Source organism: Eschscholzia californica, unplaced genomic scaffold, assembly GCF_041429995.1.
Source record: "Eschscholzia californica isolate CP2 unplaced genomic scaffold, dmEscCali1.0.p SCAF_3, whole genome shotgun sequence".
Taxonomy (NCBI): domain Eukaryota; kingdom Viridiplantae; phylum Streptophyta; class Magnoliopsida; order Ranunculales; family Papaveraceae; genus Eschscholzia; species Eschscholzia californica.
The window spans coordinates 53197600-53220260 of NW_028238420.1; the positions used below are offsets into that span (position 1 = coordinate 53197600).

A 22661-nucleotide genomic window follows, 5' to 3' on the forward strand; every position below is an offset into this window, starting at 1 on the left:
ATGTCTTGTAACGACTAACGTAAATCGTAATCGATTTCTCCAAAAAAAAAAAAAAAAAAAATTAGTACGGTGAACCACAGACTGTCAACCTAAGTATCACTAGTACCACAACTAAACTATCAACCCCACTCGCACCATAATAACTATACTTACACAGCTCTAGCTGGACGGCTACAACACAATGTCACTTGAGCACAATCAGATCACTGTTGCACAACTATAATGGTTGCTGCCTGCTACTATCTCATTGATGCCTTACCTGCAAAACCACTGCCCCTTTCAGAATCTTGACTAATTAATCTCTTACCTCCTCACACGTATATGAATGGTCTGAAAAAAGTTTACTTATGTCAGACTTCTAAACAAGTCTTGAGACCAGAGTTCACTTTCTGAAATGTGTACATCTTCACTACAAAACCACCACCTCCACCATGACGACCACAGATCACCACCATCACAACAAGCCACCACCACCACAACGAGCCAAAGCACTACTACCACAAACTGGCCACCAACACAACACAACACCACAAACCAAGTCGTCAAACCACAACACTACAACCCAAGCCGCCACACCACAACACTACCAACACACACTCCACGACAACCAGCGAAGGAAGGTCTGGAACCCTTACGAAAGATTAGGACTGGGTGCCTACTACGGAGGCACTCATACCGTACTGGGTGTCTGGGTGCTAATAGGCACCCGCCAAGGATCGCAATTGGGAGAATTACTGAAACCCCCGATTTTTGATCATGCGTTTACTGCAACCCCCGACTTTTATTAGTAATTACTGAAACCCCCGATTTCCGTTAGATTTAGCTTTCATATTTTCAATATTACTTTCTTGCCTTCTTACTAAAATCTCCACCTTTTGATAATCTGATTACTGAAACCCCCGATTTTTCTAACCTTTACTAATTGAGATTACTGAAACCCCCGACTTTTGAAATGAGCGGTGCAACCCAATCCATGTTTCACTCTCAATACATAAAGCTTATAAACTTTTGTGTCATTACTGGTTGGAGAAGAAAGACTTTTGATATAAGCACATCGGTATTGTGTTTAAGGCGCCCGCGTTTTCTGATCCCCAACAGGTCCGGTTTTAGTAAATGGCCTTTTGGTCATTTCTCTCTCTCTCTAACAACATCACCCCGTTAAATCTGACGGAAGTGGGACGGAAGTTGGGGGTGTCAGTAATTACTAATAAAAGTCGGGAGTTTCAGTAAACGCGTTATCAAAAGTCGGGGGTTTCAGTAAACGCATTATCAAAAGTTGGGGGTTTCAATAAACGCATTATCAAAAGTCGGGGGTGTCACTAATTCCCATAGCAATTTTGTCGGATGCCTTTAGCCAGCCGTTCATCAAAATTATTATCGAATGGTCATAAACTAAGGTAGACGGTGTACCGGTTGGACTTTATTAACTTTCTCCTTTCTCTATTAAAGGCCTTCCAAGGCCACAAAAACCCTATTTTCACTTTTTGTCTCTCCCCATCCCAACTTCATCATCTTCTTCTTATCATCACTCCCATCACGTTAAACCCTCGCTCAATAAACAATCGCAACCCTAGGGGTCCAGATTATCTGTTTCGCTTAAAAATTAGGGTTAGGGTTTCTTCTCGCAGAGATAAAGTTTGGTTCTTTTGCTTCAAGAAGATCTTCAGAAAGTTCAATGGCTGAAGAAGAGGTAGTAGCAGTAGCAGCAGGAGGAGTAGAAGCAGGAGCAGATGTAAGTCCTGTTCAATTTGATCATAAGAGAAAGCTTGAAGATTTGGAACCTCGTGAAAATGAAGACGAAGTAAATGCAGAACCTCAGGCTGTTCCGACATCCGAAGGCTTTAGCGTTGATCTGAATGCTGATTCGAACGATGTTGATAACTCTGTTCCAGATGCCAAGAGACCTCGTCTCGATGAAGACTCTGATGTTCCTGGTATCCTCTCATTTTAATTATTTGCTGGAATTAGGTCGTGTTTATAGGATTTGAATTTGATTTTGCATGGTAGGGATCTTTGATATAGTATGTGGGGATGTTTAGTGAAACCCTTGATTTATATGGATTGCTGCATGTTCTCTATAAGTTTGTTTAATTGCTTTTACTGTAATCTCAAAAATTTCTAATGTTCATTTTCACTAGCAAATATGGGCACGATGAAAATTAAGTGACTGAAACATTTTGTTAATGAAGCTGCAGAGAATGGTCATCAAGGGGAAAAATTGGATGAGAAACCAGAGGATAAGTTAGATGAGAAATTAGAGGAGGTGTTAGAGGGGAAGACAGAGGAGAAGTTAGACGAGCAGCTAGTGGAGAATCAGAAGGAGCAGGCCGAGAAAGACGATCAGGTTAAGAATGCGGGAAACCTGTCGGAAGCGAATGTTGGTGAGGAAAATGCCGAAAAGCCCTCCGTAGACCATCAAGAGACAGGTCCAGCGGCAGATGGTCAGCAATCTTTAGGAGGCGATTTTCAACAACCCATAGAAGAGGTGCCTGAACAAAGAGGAGATCTTTCTTCTGCACAGCATCAGTCACAATCGGAGGAGGAGACTATGTCCCGTAAGATGGAGGTCCCAAATAATAAGGTGAGTGAAAGGAGAAACATTTTTGAGTTTTTCTTGCATCATGAAGGTTCTCGAGCTTCTAACTTCGGGTGAAACTGTTTTGGTGGAGATGTTCCATCCCGAATTGATTAAAAGTCTGATTCTTGTCTCATTGTCCTGGATGCTTTTTGGCGTTATGCTTGTAGCCTCAGGATGTTTAAAAAATGGTCGAGCTGTACACCTCGAGGCGCTTGTCGCCCCGAGTGGCAGCTGACACTTTCGCCTCCAGCCACACTGTTGTGAGCCATACACTGCTCTTATTTGATTTTAGCACATATTAGCTTTTGAAAGGAGATAGGTAATATCATTGAGTACGAGCACGTATTCACGAATCAATTGGCTGCCTGTATATGCAGCATAGTAGTGGAAGAATCTATGCCTTATTTAACTTAGGTGCCTGTTAGAATTTTTCTCAGGTGCCTCGTTTTGTTCTTTTTTTTTGAGTAATATTGTTATTTTGCCATTTTGGCAGGTTGGTGTTCTTATTGGCAAAGCTGGGGATACAATCAGGTTCTTGCAATATAATTCAGGGGCAAAAATTCAAATCACAAGAGACGCTGAAGCGGATCGATATTCATCGACCAGACCTGTGGAGTTAATTGGAAGTCTAGAAAATATAAACAAGGCCGAGAAATTGATCAAAGATGTCATTGCTGAGGTTATTACTTTTCGATGAACTTCTGTTGATCTCAAAATTATTTGCCACCTTTATGGTGATACTCAGCATAATTCTTGTTATTTTCTATTTATTTATATATGTGTATTAATGGTTTTCTTGCAGGCTGATGCAGGAGGTTCCCCATCCCTTGTTGCTAGGGGTTTTGGTACTGCCCCACCGAGTGGAGCGGCTGAGCAACTTCTGATACAAGTACCAAACGAGAAGGTTAGGTACCCCTCATTGGTATACTGTATATATGTAATATAAATACTAATTTCAGAAATATGTGATGTGTTACTGTCAGTTCAATATATATTAATATATTATATGTATATACACAAACTGTCAAAAGAAAATCGCTTGTAGCTTAAGCAACGCTTATTCAGACATTGATATATGTATATAACTTGAATTTGTTATATCTTGTTATATACAGGTAGGATTGATCATTGGGAAAGGAGGGGATACTATTAAAAACCTGCAGACGAGATCAGGAGCGCGAATCCAGGTAGTTGATATTGTTATAGCATGATGTAGATGTATGTGCAGATGCAAATGGAACATGTTGCTTAATAACACTATCTTGTTGGAGTACTTACGTTATATGTTATATACTTCTTTTAGCTTATACCACAACATCTTCCCGAAGGCGATCAATCAAAAGAAAGAACTGTGAGGGTGTCTGGTGATAAGAAACAGATTGAGGTCGCCAGGGAAATGATAAAAGATGTTATGGATCAGGTGTGTTTCTGAACCTAAGTTCCATTTGTTATACTGATAATCATACTAAACGACTCTAGTCCTCTCTTTCTGTATTATATTACTATCTTTGATGAAGCGTTGGAAGATATTGTCACTATAGTGACCTGCCTGTTGCACATATAACACCCATGCTGTTTCATTTGTATTTGATTGCTTTTTATCATGGTAATTGAGGAAGTATTTGGTTACCTTGCTGATTATTATTATTTTTGAACAGTTGCCTTGCCGATCATACTATTTTAACCATATATATCCTAATCTGGGTTCAGTGTAGTGCAATTAGCTCATGGTTGTGATAGAATATTTATTTACAATCTATATGTGTGTGTGTATATATGTGTGTGTGTGTGGGTGTGTATATATATATATATGAATAGTTACCATGCCAATCAGCCAATGTTTCTCATGGTTGAAATGATATGTTTTAGGGAGGGTTGTTATGTAGATGCTTTAGCTAGTGCCTTCTAGAACAACTATATTGAACTAACTGAACTTCAGTTTATGATCCCAAGTTAGATAAAAAGATTATACTGCCTGCGCTTTATATCTCTTAAGTTTGCTATACCCACTAAGCATGTTCAGATGTTAATTCTCGTCAGGAATTTCTTGTGAGCGAGTGACATGATTCAAATTATGTTTATGTTTATCTGGACATTTACCATTTGTCTGAATTATGAAATCGACTCATTTCGCACCATGTTATTCTTATAGATGCTGTTGACCCTTCTCAGCCTCTTCGTTTTTACCTTCCAAACTTCCTTGATTCATGTGCTTGTATATTTTGGTGGGAATGTGGAATCTGTGTGCTTGATTTGAAAGTTCTAGTTCTGTCCTGTTTAGAGGTTTTGTGTTCCTGCCATTTCACCTTCCTTGGAATAGTTATAATGTTTGGATTTCATCAGTCTTAATTTTATTAAAGGCCTAACACATGAAAAAGAAAACTCGTTTACATGTGAGGAGGTACAGTTTGTGAGATGTCAAATTGACTATTTCTTGATCTTGCATATCTTATGAAGTGGCAACATTGCTTAGATTGTCAATGGGAAGTAGAACTTATTTTCTTCAATTACACTTAATGAGGACTTGTCATGTTGTATGATCCATATGAAGGTCATTTGATGTAATGAGGAAGATCAAACCTCGAGTTTAAGATATGGGTTGCCATGGTTTTTTTTGTATTGAAGGTGCCGATTTAGAATTGGTTGGCTTTCACAATGCAGATTGGGCTTTTGATTTTATGGGGTCAACATTGGTTTCATGGTGTAGCACTAGACAACCATTCTCCACTCTCGTCCACCGAAGAGAGGTATCAGGCATTAAACGTCGCGATTGCAGAATGTTAGTAGTTGGTAAGAGCTTCAAGTCTTGAATTACAAATCCTGATGCATACGGTAATAACACTAGTGCCCACATGTTCAATGCATGATCAATGAGAGATGAGTGTCAAATGATGGGTTTCTAGTGAACTGTTTCAGATGATCTATCCTGAAGAAGTCCCTTTTCTTGATATGCCAAAACATATTAGATGTCATTTAAAAAAAATCAAAATATCCTACTACATCTTCCAGAGCATGCATGGAAGTGTAGCACCTCCTGCTGAAAGATGTTTTTCAAACTAAGATTTGTTTTTGAGTATGTTCTTGTATTATGATCTAATATGACATGCTATGTTGGAGCATATCTCGAAAGATCTAGGATTGCTATTGAAGGTGCATGTAGAATTTTTGACAGCTTTGGTGCATATATGACAGGGTTTCTCTGTGTTCTTGGGATCCAGAAATGCATATTCCTAAATGAACCCCAGAGTCTATAACATGCTAGTATCCCGATGAGTTGGAGTTGTACGATTCCGGAAGTTGCATGAGTTTACGAGATACTCGTTGAGCCTCTGCTCGAGAAATATTTTGATTTATTTATTTGCAATTAGGGGTTTGGTAGGAAATTATTTGGTAACATGTGGATTTGGATTTGGGGTATGCGTGGTTTTAATTTTGCTTAGAATATCTCAGTCCTTGCATTGTAGCTCAAAGAAGGCCTCTTAGTTAAGTACATGCAAAGCTGTATTATTCATGCTTCTTTACTAAATGTTAAGTATCTTTACCCTGAAGTTTGAAATCTAAATTTACGTTACCTTAATATTTGTAAGAATCTATTTGTATTGTTTTCAATGACCACTGCTATAATGGATACATGTGTTATTTGTCAATGCCCAACACTGTTAGAAGAAACTGTATTAAATATTTGATGTGCAGTTTTCATTGTATCTATCTTCTCTGAGACGGAGGGATTTGGCCGTGTTATAAATGTATAACTGCATTTTAGACTTTCATGCTTTACCTTGTTAATCTGTTACTGAATTTCATGGTTCGCTGGAGTTAAATTAAGGAAAAGCCGCTTTTAGTTTAAGAGGAGCCTACTTTTTACCATGAGCTTGTCTGCCATTGTGTGTTGCTTACCGTTGTAGTGTTCTTCATGTCTGCGATCATGTTCCTCAATACAAGATGGTAGTTATACATGATTATGTTCTCCTACGATTTGTTTCAAGAGTTTATCTTGTTATATGATGATATTTCATCTTGTTATATACTGCGTGTTTCATCTTGTTATATGACGTTATTTCAAGATGACTGTTGTTTCTTAGATATCCTTGGAGAAGTGTCAATATCTAATATTCCTGTTTTCATGTATTTGCTTAGTTTTGGATTTAGGGAAGTTTTATAAGGCCTCCCCAATTTTGTTAAAAGGCCTCCCCATGAACCATTTTACTTGCTAAATTATCACTGAGGGGAGGCCTTTTAACAAAAATGAGGGGGCCCTATAAAATCTCCCTTGGATTTATACATACTTGTATGTCATTGTTATGTGATTTACTTATTTGTTTTTCTACTAACTTCCTTTTGCAACCTTTTTTGTTCAGCAACCTGTAAGAGCTTCACCTCTTTCTGGTGGTAACCAACAAGGCTTTCGCCCTCGTGGACCCACCACTGGTCCAGCCCAATGGGGTGGGTCTCGCTCTACCTCGACTCCACGTGGAAGTAGCTATGATTATCCACAACGAGGACCTCCATCTCAGAACCCACATTATCCGCCTCCATCATATGGTGGCTATCCTTCACAACAATCTGGTCCAAGGGGTGGTAACTACAATTCCAGTTGGGATCACCATAGACATCCAGGCACTCAACCACACTCTTCCCAAGGTGGTAGTGGTTATGATTACTATGGCCAAGGCCAAGGAGGAAATCATGTTACAGATCATCCACCATCAGGTCCTGCTTCCAATGCGGGACCAGTTCATGGATCTGGCCCGTCTTCCCAAGGGAACTACTATGGAGGGCACCCACAAGGTGGGCCAGAGTATGGGCCGCCTCCAAGTTATCAACAAACCGCGCCTCCTCAGCAACAGGGTTATGGGCCTGGGTACGAGGACCCTAAATATGCTAATCAGCCTGCTGTATATGGAGGGCATGTCAATTCACAGCCAGGGGGTCCTTATTCTGCACACCAACCAGGTAACCCTCAGCCAGGATACAACCAACAACCATATGGTAACAAGGCCCCGTCTTATGGCATGCCACCTCAGGGTGGACCTGCTTCCCAAACTTATGGAGGTATGATGAGGACTGGTCAACCAGCAGAGATGCCGCCATATCAAGGTGGTCCTACGTATGGGTCAAACATGCCCGCTCAACAAGGATACCCATATGGTGGGCCAACCCAGCAATCGTATCCTCCTTATGGCTCTGCACCAGCTACCGCCAATGATGGGTATAGTCAACCTCTTCCTAATCCAGCTTCTGGTTATCCTCCTCAACAAGGTGCCCATTCTGGTTATGGTCAACAACCAGGTGTTCAGCCAACACCAGGGTATGCCCAAGGTGGTGGTCAGTCAGCTGGTTATGGTCCATATCCATCTGCGCAACCAGGCTATACCGAGCAACCAGTTCCTACTAGTGCAGGTTACGGGTACCAAGGGATTGCAGATCCAGGATACAACAATGCCCCTACATCTGGCTACGGGGCACCTCCAGGTGGTCAGGCGGGTTATGGGCAACCTGTCCCTAATCAAACAGGTTATGAGCAGCCAATACCTCAACCAGGCGGAGCTGCTTACAGTAATGCTCCTGCAGCAGCAGCTGCACCAGTTGCTGGGTATGCGAAAAATGTATCACCACAACCTGCATACCCGCAGCAGTTTGACTCGACACAGATGTATGGCGGTCATCACTGATGAGGTTTTATTGTCGTCTCTTTAGTATGAAAATCAAATATTTTTAGCCGTATAGCTTATTGTATTACCATGGGTAGGCTGGAATATATACTTCTAGATAATTTTACTTAGAGTGAGTGAGCCCACTGGTTTTCAATTTCTAGTTGTAATGGTGAATATGTTGTGTTTTTGGACATCTTAACATTCTGACTATTGGATCTTTTTCCCTATGCAATTTGTATTAGCTTTTCTAGGTTTGAACCTAAAAAATATCTACTTCTTGATACCCAAATTTTACTGGCTGTGTTTTTTTTTTTTACAAGAATGATGATATATGGCTATTGAGAGTCTGGGTTTGATTATTATCTGCATTCTGTAGGTTGAGTTTGTTTCTTGCAGACAACAGTTTTACCAGGTACTCAATCTTTCTCCCAGAGACTTTTGCTTCTTATGCAATCAATGTTGATGAAACGCTTAGTAAGTAAAAAATGTAATCTCTGGAAGATTGTAGAAATGGTTTAAGTGGGGATATTGGCAAGCTTCTCAACTTTATTAATTTGGATGCCATACGATTGATTAAACTTGGGAAAGTTATTCAAGAATGAAACTTGGTTTTTGTCTGGAACACCGACAATGTAGAGGGGATGGGCTTCGATTTTGAGAGCCCTAGAAATTTTAGGAGTTTTTGAATTTTTCACTTTTAATGATTTCTAGATGAGAGGCTTCCGACTCAAACTTAATTTGTTTTTGTAGAATAAAAATTAAAAAGAAAACAAATAGCAAAATATGACGGGGTCGAACTTTTTTTTAGGGGATTCACCCCAATTATAATCTTCGTCCAAAATTTGGATTTGAACCTGTCTGGCATTGGGGTTGTTTTAAGGGGAGAATCCTGATTAAATGGAAAAAGACCCATCTAATTCGGATTTTAGTTGTCTTACGCGAATGGACGTAAAAAATTGCACAAAATAATTTTTAGAGTGATTATTTGTAGGCATTCGAGCTTTTAAGTTATATTTGATTTTGGTTCTAATTTAGAGACAGAAAGCTCTATTGAAAGTCTCATAAAGTTTGCATGATGTTGAGAAGGAAGATGTAGACTGTAGTTAATAGATGAAGCAAAGTGATTGATAATCAACGGCACTCTAGATCCACTTTCATGTGTCACACAGTTCGCAAAAATACGTTAGTAGGTGACACTCGATTACTCGACGTTATCCATTTGGAATGTTCATTTGGCTAAGTATGATCCCCGAATGTATGTAGTGCTTAGGAACATCAACTTTACGAGTCAAGCTTGAATTTAGTATGCATTCATTATCATGGTTTCCCCGTCTCTTGACACCTCTCTCACCCGACTCACTCGCTCAACTCTCTCATCTATTCCTCTTAGCTTAGTTAATCTTTTTTCTCCTTGCTTTATTTCCTTTTGATCAATCAATCAAAAGCCTCCATTATAGATTATTGGCTATGCGCAGATTTCATTGCTCCATAATCAGAGAGGAAACTGAAGAATGTTGTTGGCGTTCACGTCGCGGATCTATTCCACATCCCCTTCTTCACGTCCGCGAGCTACTTTTTAATGCATTGAGTGATATGATGATGCTTCCAAATCTGCTAAAATAGAGAGAGAGAGAGAGAGAGAGAGAGAGATGAAAATAATCTTAGCTACTGTGTTAAATACATAGTGGTCGCATCAGTGCACTGATCAAACTTCTGTCTCCTAAAGTCTGGTTTCAATGGTCTTTCGAACTCTTGAAAGTAATTCATAATCACGTTTTGATTCACTACTTAAAAGTCGAAAAACCCAAAATGACAAGACTTCACGATTCACTAATTAAAAGTCGAAAATTCAAAATGGCAAGACTTAAGACTAACGTAATAGCCTGGAAGCAAGCTATCATATATCATCTAATCTAGTGTTACTACTTCTCAAAATGCACTACTTCTAAAAAAAACCCACTTTCTAGTACTCTGCAAGGAAAAAAATTCGTCGTCGCTGTCAAATTGGGCGCCTCAATTTATGTGGCTCGCCTGATACTCCCTCAGCAAATACCTGCACAAATGCAATGATGCCATTGAGTCCAATATTATACGGAGAAACAGATGGCTACTATGAGTTTATGAAAAAGTTTGTGCAAATTCGAACAGGTTAGTGCCTTGGTGGGTTTCCTGTCATTGGACCAAGGACATGGACTTCTGTCGTAAACTCATCCAGGTAAAGCTTCAAGGGTCGTGGGGTTCATATTGCTTTCAGATGAACCAAATAATTTTTTTTTCATCACAATTGATCATAGAGTACATATTTTGATAAAAACAAAACAGCTTTGAAGTCAGATGTCAAAGGAAAGTTGCAGCAGAAGACACATAATTCTACTTCGAATCCAAAATAGAAAAACACATCCCAATTAAAAAAGCACAGGCTTTGAGATACTCAGATACCTCCTATGTCTCTTCTTCATCCACCAAAATAGTTGCTCCATTACCAACTCCTACCTCCATAAGAGAGCTCATCTCATCGTCAAGCAACAACGGTAACGGAGAACCCTGCATAAAATTATTTAACAGTCAAGCTACAAATTAACCATTTTCTACTAGCCATTATAAGGTAATATGAAGTCCATGTAGACATGACATTCATAGGAAGATCTAATAATAGCCAAATGTTTAGAGTCTTAACGAATATTTATTCTTTTTAATAGATGGAACCATTTTGTACAGAACTTGAGAAAATTGAGGTTAAGGAGGTTCGAGTTTTAAGCACATATAGATCTTTATGTTAAGAGCTAAGACCAGTGATTCCCGTGAACTTTGTTTCTCACCTCTTCCTCGAGAAACAATTTCGGTTTGATTGACTTGAGCTGAAAAAAACTCTCGCATAAAACTTTTAGCTTGCCAACCTGAAAGAAGAGAAAGTAAATATGTATTTCTTTTCATAGAACACAAGCCACGTAAAAAAAAAGGATTAGTTTCAATCTACTGATTAATTGGAAGGTACACGTAACTGTAGTGGTGGCTGGCAACTTCTTTGTTTGAGATTTTTTCTCTCCCATGGAAGCTCCAACACATTTAAGCGTAATAGCTGTAGAATGCAGAAGTAAACTGTGATAAACCAGCCAGCTTTACACTTCCTCCATCTCACCGAAAAAAATAATAATAAGATCAATACACGAATGTTAAGTAACATACAAAGAAGCCCTGAAGCCATTTTTTGAGGACCTGCAGGTCCAGTTGAGCGCTTCTCATCCTCAATTCCATGCTTCTTTTTAAGCTCATTATATCTGCAAATAAATGTTATTAACATCATTTCATCAATATTGGGTCAACCCGGACATTCAGAATAAGCTGTAGCTAGAGATCCATTTACATGTTGAAGACATACCATCTCCATTGATTATTTCAATTTATGGCCTAACATGATACCCGTTTTGCCGGAGGGTACCGTTACTATAAAAAGTAGTGGTTAATCAGCTTTAGTAATACCTGGGATGGAGCTGCTTAATCTCCTCTGGTTTGTCAACCATCTTAGTCATAATGAAGCGGATATACCTGCAAAATTGCTTCTAAATTTAAACATAACTCTATTCCGAGAAATACTTAACAGCGAAAACAAATTTTCCTGTATACTATCTGCTAAACTAGCGCAGCCTATACTGGGACCAAAGAATTTCTTATATGCACCAAATTTTGTTTCACGATCCCTTGGTTAGAATTTGATTCATTTTTAAGTCCCTCTTACAGATTTCCCCATGTTAACAAAACTGTCAAACTAGTCAACATGTTTTTACCGTTATGCCTTTTTTTGGTACAAATACGAAACCCTTTGGTCCCTATGCGGGCGTGCCAAGCTGTATAGCACACCATGTGATGTTACCGATATAACTTTAATCCAGTGTATTGTGACTATTAACAGAATAGACAAATTTACATAAATAAAACAGTATCAATGTTTTTGAATTGCTTCTATTGAGAACTAGTTTTTCGTAACAGATACTACTTCTCCATGATCCTTCGTAAAATTTCTTAGTACTTGGTAGATGTTGGCTGACTGTAAGCTAGTATCTTCTGAAATCACAATTAACTTTTGTTTAGGTATCACTTCATTATATCTACGAATTAAGGTCAGTCTTTTACTCTCCGTCTTAAGTAGGGGTGTACAAAAATAAACCGAACCAATCAAACCAAACCAATCCAAACCGGTCCAGTCGGTTTTCAAACCGAACCAAACAACGAGTGCTTTGGTATGATAGTAGATTTTCAAAAACCAAACTAATTTGGTTTGGTAAGTGGATGTAATTTTTTGGAACCATTAAAACCAAACCGAACCAATCAAATTCAATTAATATACATAATTATATATAAACATAATTTTTCTAGAAAATATCTATCATATCTCTATAGTTTCATACAAATACATATCTTTCATCAAGTTCTGGCCAAAAACAAGAATAACTACTACCCACACAAAACAACAACACTAGTATAATACAATGTTACTAGCTAGTATTAGATCAAAACGGTCACTGTATCATTAATGTTACTAGCTACTATATAATGTTTCGGTCGGTGGCTTGCACATTTCTTAAATGTTTAAAATGTTTTTCGACGTATTATGTGAGTTTGATTGTTTCTTCAGGTTTTTAAGGAGTGTTGTCTTGATTTTATACGTCAATGTATGAAGAAAAATTCGATTCGTCAATTTTCATGGAGAACAAACTGTTTCTATGGATGGTCTGGTATCCAGTAGTATCCAACCCACTCATTGACAGTTTGGTTGGTAACCGAACCAAACCATGAGCGGTTTGGTAATGGTTTGAGAAATCACTGACCAAACCATGAGCGGTTTGGTAACGGATGACACCAAAATACCGAATACCGAACCAACGAACACCCCTAGTCTTAAATCCTACAAGTGCCACGATCTAAATATAAGTAATCAACAGAATGCATGTTCCTATTTTCTTTTCATAATGTTAGTACAAATATCTAGCTATTGATTTCCACTTGAGTCAACCCACAAGTACCCACGAGCTAGTTAAAATTAATACGAAAATATGGCAGACTACAATTTTCCTCTTGGTATTGAGTTCTAACTTCTAAGATACTGACATGCCATCAGAACGGTTATCCTGAAAACTTAAATTGCCACCCACATAGACAAGATGGAACTATTGCCATGCCTCGTACATCTCTAAAATAAAGAATCTAAGGAAATAACTAATTGGACTAACTAAAGAAGGAAACTTACCTAATTTCAGATTCCTTCCGCTCACGAGGGCTTACCTGAAAGAAAGATGAACAAGAGCGTAAAGATTATGATAACCCAGGCGAACATCTTGACAACCAAGATTTAGTAGCTAGGAAAAGATTTTTAATCCCTACCTCACTCCCATTCAGTATTTCCACTTTCGCTAGACGTGCAATCAACATAAACCTAGGGATACCACCTTTACCTGTATCAGCTATTGGATTCTCCGAAAGCCTGATATCCTTCACATAAAATCCACAAAGTACACCACTGACTGAGTACAAAACGAGAAAGGCTTCTAAAATCTGTTGATTTGCAGGCGTATAGTGGCCAGTTTGGAACAGAATGCTTTCTCCATTTGTTCAAATTCACAACTAGTTAAAATTTTGTTATTGTACTCAAAGTTCTCAAACCAATTAGTGATGTAAATCTCACTTTCTATCTTTAAGTTTATTTGTTTTATGACATACTTATTCGAAGAGATAGCAATAAAGGGACGGGGGTTGATTAAGTTACAGGCTCTAAATGCTAGAAAGCACAAGACAATTACATGGTCAACGCATGTAAACATGGACAATAACATGGCAGTCAGACAATGACTAATGCCCCATAAATTTCTCTTTCTTTGAGAACCCCAATGTAATTGGGTGGCATGATCAGTTGCTTGTCCACCACAGAAGGAGAGCTGGACCAATATCAAGCCATGGTCCGTACATATGCATATGTATTTGTAAGATGCACATCTAGAGGGAATCCAGTTTCATGATTAAGATTTAAGAGAACGTTCTATAGATTTTGATAACTATCATATCCGCAACAAACAACACCTGCAAACTATACACTGATAGTAACTCCAGTAAACCTAACATATAAGCACATTATACATGGTAATTGACATAGAACAGAAACTTAGTAATGAATCACTTCAATCTAAGAATAAAATCAAGCAGATTCAGAGTTACAAGAAGCTAAAAGAAGCGCTCACAATCAAGTTAGGGAAACAATTGAGTGAATCCACTGATGCCGTATCTGTAATATTATTACCTCCTGTATTTGTCAAAAAGAAAATGTTAATACCTCATGTAGCATGTCATAAGGTAGCCAAACTACACGAAAAGAGACACAAACTCACGACCGTCCAGAAATATGAGAAGTTGAAAACATCGAGTAACAATCATAAATTACCAATAAGAAGACACTGCAATTTCCCGAAAGGCCTAAAGAAATTCTCCGCAGGCCCAGAATCTGTGTCCAAATCGTGTTTGGGACCATAGCTAGGGTAAAAGATGTGGCTCATGTTGTTCTTGTTCAGATGAAGCTGCTCCAATCTGGATGACCAAAAAATCTCAAATTCGCAAATCTTCTGAACTTCTACATCTATAATTGTAAGAGTTGTCAAGAGATGTACCTTCTTAGCTGCGAAAGCTTCGAAATTTCATCCCACGTAGTAAAGCAATTGTCTTCCAAATTCAAAAGTCGTAGAAAATCAAATCCTTGAACATGGTTGGAGACTTCTGGCTATAGAAAAGGAAAATGCTTCTAATGATTCATGCTGGTAAACTTATAGTATAATGCTTCAAAACAAGAAACCAAAACTCGTTTTAGCTACAACTACTAGTATGTGGAACATAACATTTGAAGTATCGAGTGAGAGTGGTTAGAAACATCGAGCAGGAAGTGCACCTGCAGATAAGCTCTCGGCCCTATTTTATGTGTTTTAGTTCCCCTCACAACCATCTTACTTATGCAAGACCGCAATAATATACATACCGGTGAGTTCCGAACATGTCAATAAGCTACTTCACTTTTTACAAAGTCCAGAAAGGAAGGTCAGTAGGCTATTAGAGAAAGGCTGCCAAAGGTGAATCAGTGCATACCGTTACTGTTTTCAACTTATTTCCCATTAAGTGAAGTTCTTCAACTGATGGGAGTGATTGTTTGAGCACTTCAATCTGACCAAATAGAAAAAAAATCATGAGCTTAAGCTGTCATGTATGTCGTTGAAAAATAAAATCAAGAATGTAAAGTACCTGTGTCCATGAAAGGCCACAATTGTTTAGAACCAACACGCGGATGTTTTTCAATACTGGAAGATCAACTATATCACGAGCCATGTAATTGTGAGTTAGACTGAGGACTTCAAGGGCTGTTAACCCTTCACACATGGTGTGGATATCCTGCCATACATATGCACCTTGGTTACATTATGTTTAATCAGTCTCCACTGTTATCAAATATCAACAGCGGTAGTAGTTCTGAACAAGTTAAGAAAATGTTTCCACTCAACATAATATACTTAATATGTTATAAAAAACAGATTTCACAAAAGTATCGGGTATGAATAATCATAAATGGTTATATTTCTTAACCCTTACATAGATGAAGGAAGTTCACATATTACAAGGAGAATAAAATTGGGCTATTGTGCCAAACATTATTTTGTTGGTAAGGAAAAATCATATATCTTCTTCTTTTGTCGAAACTTTGAATTAAATTATTGAAAAGGGGTTATACAATAGAAGAGAGTTGCGTTACATCATCTTGGCCTCACAACTGTTAACAAAGTCACAGTATGATTTTGTCTTAGCCCAATTTAGATTTCTGCTCCAATAACAACAATCCTTAGATATCTTATACCCCTAGTAAGCTATGTGGGTTTGAGTCTTTGAAGATCTTGTTGTTTCTTTCCTTCAAGGTGTCCCAAATGATGACAATTGGGATCATAGTCCACAACTCTTTCCTCGTCTGCTACTCTTCTTGAGTTTTAGATTCTGCCGTTGCGTAATGATTTGGCCAATTGATTTGGGGATGCACCATTGGTCTTTGATATAGCCGTGAAAAAGTTCCATAGCAACTGCGCCCTCTCACAGCGAAGGAATAGATGTTCAGCTGATTCTTTGCACATAACGCACCCTAACCATTTGGAATTCTCGTGCTTTCAGCATATCCACTGTTTGGACTTTGGATCTTGTTCAGGCTGGCGGCCCACACTGTGAAGCTTGCCCTGGGAGGGATGAGATATTCCATATGTAGGTTTGAGCTTCCCGACTGATCCCATATCATCCTTTTATAGCACTTTTTTACCGTTAGATCGTCTTCCTGTCCTGATTTCCAGACCCTCGTGTCTTTCTCCTCTTCCTTTGGATGGCACCCCTCTAACATCTCCTAAAGCTGCATCAGGATTGGGATTTCCCAGTCATTCAAGTTCCTTCTGGTTAGTATCCTTTGGCTGAAGTTGTATACTTAATAAACTGTTCCTTCCTTCATATTAGAGAGGTGATGATATATGGCTAGGAACCTTGCCTCTAGACCGATAGTATGGCACTAGACATCCTGCCAGAACTGGATAATATTCCCATTGCATAGACGTCATTTAGTGATATTGCTAAAACAATTCTGCCTATGTTAGATGCTTCTCCACATGCCACACCCGTAAGGTAAAAATTATTAACCTCCTTAGTCCATCTGCCTTTATCCTCTCCATACTTCTCAGCGATGATAGTCCTCTAGAGAGTGGCTTTTCTCTTTTGCAGATCTCCAAATCCATTTTGATAACAAAGCGTCATTCATTGACCTTAGATTCTTCACTCCCAAGCCTCCTCCTTTGGCTTTTGGCAAATCAGATTCCAAGCAACCCAGTGTATTCTTTTCAAGTCCTCTTATCGTGTCAAAGAAAATCAAATCTTTTTGTCTATCTGCTTGAGAATGGCATAGATGGATAGATATACAGAGGTAGCGCTGAAGGAACAGCCTCGATCAGGGTTAACTTCTTCGAGATAAGTAGTCGGGAGGGCCTCCATGTTGAATCCAAAACTTATCATGTCTGCTTGGTTTCCTCATTTCTCTGATGATTTCAGCCTATAAAAATATAAGATTTTCTGTAATTTGCCATTAAACCAGAAGCTATAATTTACCTTCAAACCCGAAGCTAGCTCAAATCAAACCAGAATGTCCTTTAATTTCCTGAGTGGTCTTAGATTCTTAGGTCTTCTTCCACAAACAATATAATGTCATCGGTGAATTGTAAGTGGTTGACTGGGGCGCCATTCGGTTTAGCTTTATCCACTCTTTCTGCAGTAGCCAAGAAACAACAGGAATAGCAGGGGGGACAGAGGTCCCCTTGTTTCATACCCCTGGAGTTATGAAATGATCTAGTTGGGTTCCCATTCACCAAGATCGAGAAAACGTTGATGATATGCAACCATAAATCCATGACCTCTACTTGTAGCCAAATCCCATTATCTCCATTGTTTGGAATAAGAAATCTCAACTGACTCCATCATAAGTCTCTTCTAGGTCCTCTTTGATTAGAATCCCTTTCTTCCCTTCCTTCCTTCTTGAACCAATGAGTTCATTTGCAATAAGGACCTCACCCAGTATTTGTCTTCTGCCTTTGAATGCCCCCTGGAACGGGGAGATTAACCTGTCTAGAACTTGCCCCCAGCACCTTCATGATTATCTTATACGGACCTCCCACTAAACTGATCGGTCTGTAATCTGACAAGAGTTCCGCTTTGATCGTCTATTGTTCCTCTTCTTCCATAGGCACTAAAAAAATTTGCGGGAATGAGGTTCCAGATATCCCTTCCTGCCTTAGGTCTTCCGGATGCCCTAAAGCTTCCATTATAGTTCAAAGACTACTTCAGCAAATCCTCAGTGAAGTGGCAAAGTAACTCCATATTTATGCTTCTTTTCGGTGGATAAATAGATGATACTGATTCCTCTCTGCTCTGCATAGATCATACTTATTTACCCTGATAGCGCCTCATTTCTGAGTTGATCTACAGTGGGTAGCTTCTGTAGGCTGGCTGCCGAAATAGTGATGAGGGTGGGCTTCCCTCCTCTGGATTATGTTTCAGCCTTCCTCGCAAATAGCTTCGTGTTGATCTTCTCAATGACAAATACTGGAGAGCCTTCAATCCATAATCCTGCCCCAGAGGTAGATCAAGGTAATTTGATGGGAGTTTGTCCACTTATACATCCAAAGAGGGTGCTGGACTTTAAAATATCAGAAGTGTTTCTACCTTAATGATACTTGTCTTATTGCAGTTCACTCTCAGGCCAAGGCAATTTGGAACCATATTAGTATGTTCCTCGGTTTTGTCAACTGTCGTGGTTCATCGTTCATGAAAAAAAAGTGTCATCCGCAAATTGTAGATGCAACACAGAAGTACCAATTTGTGAAGCCTGGAGAACTGTGATCCATTTCAACCCTTCTGGGTGCCTAAGGCAGTGACTTAAAACCTATGGGTCGCCACCAAGAGAAATACAAGTTGAGATAAGGTTTCCCCTTGCCTAATCCATTTAGAGCACTGAAAGATCAGTATTGGCGTACCATGAACAAGCACCGTGAAAGTTATTGAGTTGATTCAACTATATGTCCAACAGTCCAAGTTTGCCATTTGTAGTTTTCTCCATTACGTGCTAAAAGAAGTCTCAGTTTATTCTCTCGTAAGCTTTCTTCTGATCGACCTTCACCAGCAATCCAAGTTTTCCTAATTTCTGTCGTGAATTGATTAGCTCCTTAACAATTACCACGCCGTTTAGAATTCGTTTGTTAGTCACAACGCAGCTTGGAAAGGAGAGATAATGGTGTCTAAAAACCTTAGCCAACCTACCGCAGAGGATCTTATAGGGGCCACCTACTAGGCTGATCAGCCTGAAATCTGTGAGGGACTTTGCGACTGTCTTCTGCGGTATTAGTACTATAATGGTTTGGCTGAGCCTCCACTCCTTTGTAAATCATGGGACGAAGTGATCCTTGATAATCTCCATTCTCCCATACACTGTTGTAGAAACTGATGGGAGAACCATCAAGTCCTGGTGCCTTGTCCTATGCTTGGCAAATGATTGCTTCTAAACCCTCCTTGTTAGAGCATGGAAATTCCAGAAGTTCAAAGGTTTCTGGAGCAACCGACGGCTGATTTATATTATTGATACCAGACCTCCAAAGCACCGGTTGGGTAAAGAAATGAAAAGGTTCGGAGCAGAGGAATCTGTGGATTGTTACTACATCCTCCGACAATAACTGAAAATAAATTATGGGTTCAAGACTCGTAAAGCATAGTTTCAGTTTTATCATGGACAGATCTTTTTCCATAACAGGTCCAACAGCAAAATTTGTTATAGTTCTCTTGGCTCCTATTTTCTCTGAAGTTCTAGTAAGTCTTAGAATCTAGAGTTCAGCAAACATCTAGCCCAGGAGTTCTTATTTACAAAAACACACAAGTATATTTCCAGAAAACCCTCCTGTAGAAGCCCCCGATTATGCAGGGCGTCATAGATGTATAAGAGTGGCAAAAATCAAACAGGGGAAAATAACCAAGCATATAAACAACTACTGTTAAATAATTTAACTGACTGGGCATATCTCTGACATAAACTTTTGAAAAAATAAAAATCAAGTTGGTTAGTGGCATCTTCAGAGGAAACTTACTTTCCATTCTGAAAGTAAATTTCCAGTCAAATCAAGTTCCTTTAAATCTGCAACGGAAAGTCAGAAACATTATCGATGTTAAAAACCATACATTTTTCAAAACTGTGAAAGAAGCTGAGTTTTGCAAGATATGTTAAACTAAGTACTTCGAAACATTTTCAAGTAGTGACACGATTAAAGATTACAGGGGTGATACAGTATAGTTTAATGCAGCAACTTACTTGGGACTACAGCATTGAGCTGACATGGGGATCCCATTGAGCTAATTCCCAAATAAGAAAGTGATGCACCTGTCAAATCTTCCAGCCGACTAAGCTTCTCTTGAACTTTATTTTTTCCCACAAGTTGTACAGCAACACGCTTATTGCTTGCTGAAAGGACATACATCTCATCTACAAATGAAGAACAAAGTATTTAATATAAATTATCGGTTCTCATGGGTCATCAGATATACCTAACCAAACTACAACGGAACTTTGATAGGAACACCAGAGCAACTTCGGAACTTCTATAGGCATCAAGATTTAAGCTTCTTGGTGTGTGATATCAAGCTTGAAAATGGCCTTTGATCAGTGGGAGGTTATAGCCATTCCAAAGCATGGGAAGCAGGTTTCGAGCTTAACCCCTTGCGCCATAGCGTGGGAATTAGGAAGGAGTGGAACAACACTATCTTCAAAGAGAAAACAATTGGGACAATTGAGATTACAGAGGCTATTCAAAATCTTCTATATAGTTGGAGCGGAGGTGGCAACTGGACATAATTCAAGTCATATTTGGAATCTCTGTATCATAGGAAGCATTGATAGCAACATTGTAAAAAAAATTATAACATCCCGCATATTCCAATGTTGCAATCTCCCTAGAGCACCTTCAAGCTCTAGGGAGCATGTACAGTTCTCTAATTAATATTAATTCAAATTACTCAAAAAAGAAAACTTAAAAATTGCTAAAGTCCACTCAACATTCTTTTTTCTGAAAAGTCCACTCAACATTATAGTTTTGGAGTTTACATTGCACCCCTTAATGTTCTCTAACTTCAAATTCTCGGTAGTATTATTATGAGAAGTAAACAATTCAGGATTCACTCAAATGCATCATCTTCCATAATCCTCTCATTTACCATTCTTTCGTGTCATGGACACAAGAAACCTCATTTCTAGCCTATCAGCTCCTACTTGTTTACACGAGAACTTGGAAAACCACCGTAGAGCTTTATAGGGATTCAACGGAAAAAACTGCAAGGACTTCTTAATAAGTAGACTAGGGAGGGTGCATGCTCAACAACATTATGAAACTTAGCATCTTCTCAGGAGTTATGTTCTGAAGGTAAAATCAATTACGGCTATCTCAGTAAACAGATAGAGCTCGTACAAACTCGTGTCTCATATTTGCATGTTCTTCGTGCAGTTGAACTTCATTGGATCCACCTAAGTAGCTACTTTTCTTATTAAAGGAAACTAAAATGACATACAAACTAGAAAGTTAAAAAAGAAAGGTCATTTTTTCTTGATCAAATGCAGATGAACAAACAGAAACAAGCAAATAACTAGAAAGTTTCAAGGATTAAAATCATGGGTTTTTAGATTAACATAAAATTTAACCATTTGAATCAAGATTTAGAAAGATCTGAGATATACCTTCTTCTTCTTTAGTAGAATCACTTCTATAACGAAGCTCAAGTGCTTCTAAGAATGAAATACCACAGCTCAATTTCTCTGGACGAACAAATGAACCTGATTTTTCACCTTTTGCCTCAAAATAATTCACCCCATTAATGGAACCATTGTGTTTTCCATCATTATCGTCCCAATCAACACCTACCCAAGTTCCTGAATAACCTTCTACAGGTCCAATGTACTTTACTGTTCCGATTCTCCTAGTGTCACCAACAACGTGAACTCTTTGATTGATTCTAAACCCTAGCTTTGATTTCTGGTCTCCATAAATGTGTTCTTTTGCTCCTTTTGATGCTGAAATCGGATGTTGGTCGGAAAAATCTTGCATTTTGACTGATTATATTTCTCCTCCGGGAGATCAACTTTTGTGCTAATCAATTAATGGTCATTTTTCCTTCTCCTCCAATCTCAAATACTACTAATAAATTAGATAAGTTGAACTATGAGATCATCTAGAAACAATCTTAATTTGAACCTAGGCAGACCAATTCTTCAAAACATGTGAAGGGTTTCAATAAGAAAACCTTTAATCAGTTGCAAAAACACCCTAAAATCAATAGAAAACAAAACCCTTACAATCAGTAGCACAAAACCCTACAATCAGTAGAAAAAAAAATCCTAAAATCAATAGAATAAAACCCTAAGTGGTGTAAATATAAATAGCAAAAAGCCTAAAATTAGTTTAAGAAGATCATAATATCTCAAGAAAATCTCAATAGTAGAGAGTTTAGGGAAAAATCAGTAGAAAACTTGGATCTTCCATTGTTTACCTTTCTCCCATACTCACTCTCTCTCTATCTGAAAAGTGGGTGAAAGAGACGTGGACCACGTGGTATGCCATTTTGTATCTGGGCCGTTAATAGATGAACGGCTCAGATTGGGTCAAGATTTCAAACTTGTACTGCCACGTCATTCCGTAAGGAACTTTCGTCATTTTCCTTCGGAACTGTAGCATTTCCGTAATATAAATTGAATGTCTCAAAAATTTACACTTTGAAATGTCTATTATTGAACTCCCGACGTTTGTGGACTTTTAAATGTCCACGAATGTCGAGAGTTAAGGTGATAAACG

General features: G+C 38.6%; 2 protein-coding genes across 3 annotated transcripts; one reads left to right on the forward strand and one right to left on the reverse strand.

Annotated features, from left to right (window-relative positions):
* The first annotated feature begins 1237 nt into the window (after positions 1-1237).
* Positions 1238-8521, forward strand: LOC147551805 (KH domain-containing protein). Of its 2 annotated transcripts, none has more exons than XM_086670271.1 (7): positions 1238-1934; positions 2190-2581; positions 3072-3257; positions 3381-3482; positions 3694-3768; positions 3882-3998; positions 6937-8521. In XM_086670271.1, the coding sequence occupies exons 1-7, from the start codon at positions 1676-1678 to the stop codon at positions 8248-8250; spliced, it is 2445 nt and encodes an 814-aa protein (XP_086526397.1). In that variant the 5' UTR covers positions 1238-1675; the 3' UTR covers positions 8251-8521. The 2 variants fall into 2 exon arrangements, with proteins under 2 accessions (XP_086526397.1, XP_086526398.1); XM_086670272.1 differs by having other exon boundaries at positions 1300-1934; positions 3694-3765.
* Positions 8522-9991: 1470 nt separating this feature from the next.
* PFI (tubulin folding cofactor E / Pfifferling (PFI)) lies at positions 9992-22401 on the reverse strand. The gene is made up of 16 exons (XM_086670273.1): positions 21551-22401; positions 20135-20305; positions 19914-19960; positions 15508-15654; positions 15355-15429; positions 14886-14995; positions 14663-14805; positions 14463-14524; positions 13612-13719; positions 13478-13512; positions 11713-11778; positions 11419-11510; positions 11235-11311; positions 11052-11129; positions 10672-10776; positions 9992-10285 (listed from the first exon to the last, which is right to left on the reverse strand). Exons 1-15 carry the CDS (start codon positions 21915-21917, stop codon positions 10675-10677), a joined length of 1680 nt encoding a protein of 559 aa, XP_086526399.1. The 5' UTR covers positions 21918-22401; the 3' UTR covers positions 9992-10285; positions 10672-10674.
* Between the last annotated feature and the right edge of the window lie 260 nt (positions 22402-22661).

Excerpts from the sequence above, each read along its gene's own strand:
- PFI (XM_086670273.1), bottom strand. The coding sequence starts at position 21,917 with ATGCAAGATTTTTCCGACCAACATCCGATTTCAGCATCAAAAGGAGCA. Across the intron at positions 20,306-21,550 it reads TTCTACTAAAGAAGAAGAAG|ATGAGATGTATGTCCTTTCA; the intron begins GTATATCTCAGA and ends CTTCATTTGTAG. Across the intron at positions 14,996-15,354 it reads ATAAGTTGAAAACAGTAACG|CCAGAAGTCTCCAACCATGT; the intron begins GTATGCACTGAT and ends CCTTTTCTATAG.
- LOC147551805 (XM_086670271.1), top strand. The coding sequence starts at position 1,676 with ATGGCTGAAGAAGAGGTAGTAGCAGTAGCAGCAGGAGGAGTAGAAGCA. Across the intron at positions 2,582-3,071 it reads TGGAGGTCCCAAATAATAAG|GTTGGTGTTCTTATTGGCAA; the intron begins GTGAGTGAAAGG and ends CCATTTTGGCAG. Across the intron at positions 3,258-3,380 it reads TCAAAGATGTCATTGCTGAG|GCTGATGCAGGAGGTTCCCC; the intron begins GTTATTACTTTT and ends GTTTTCTTGCAG.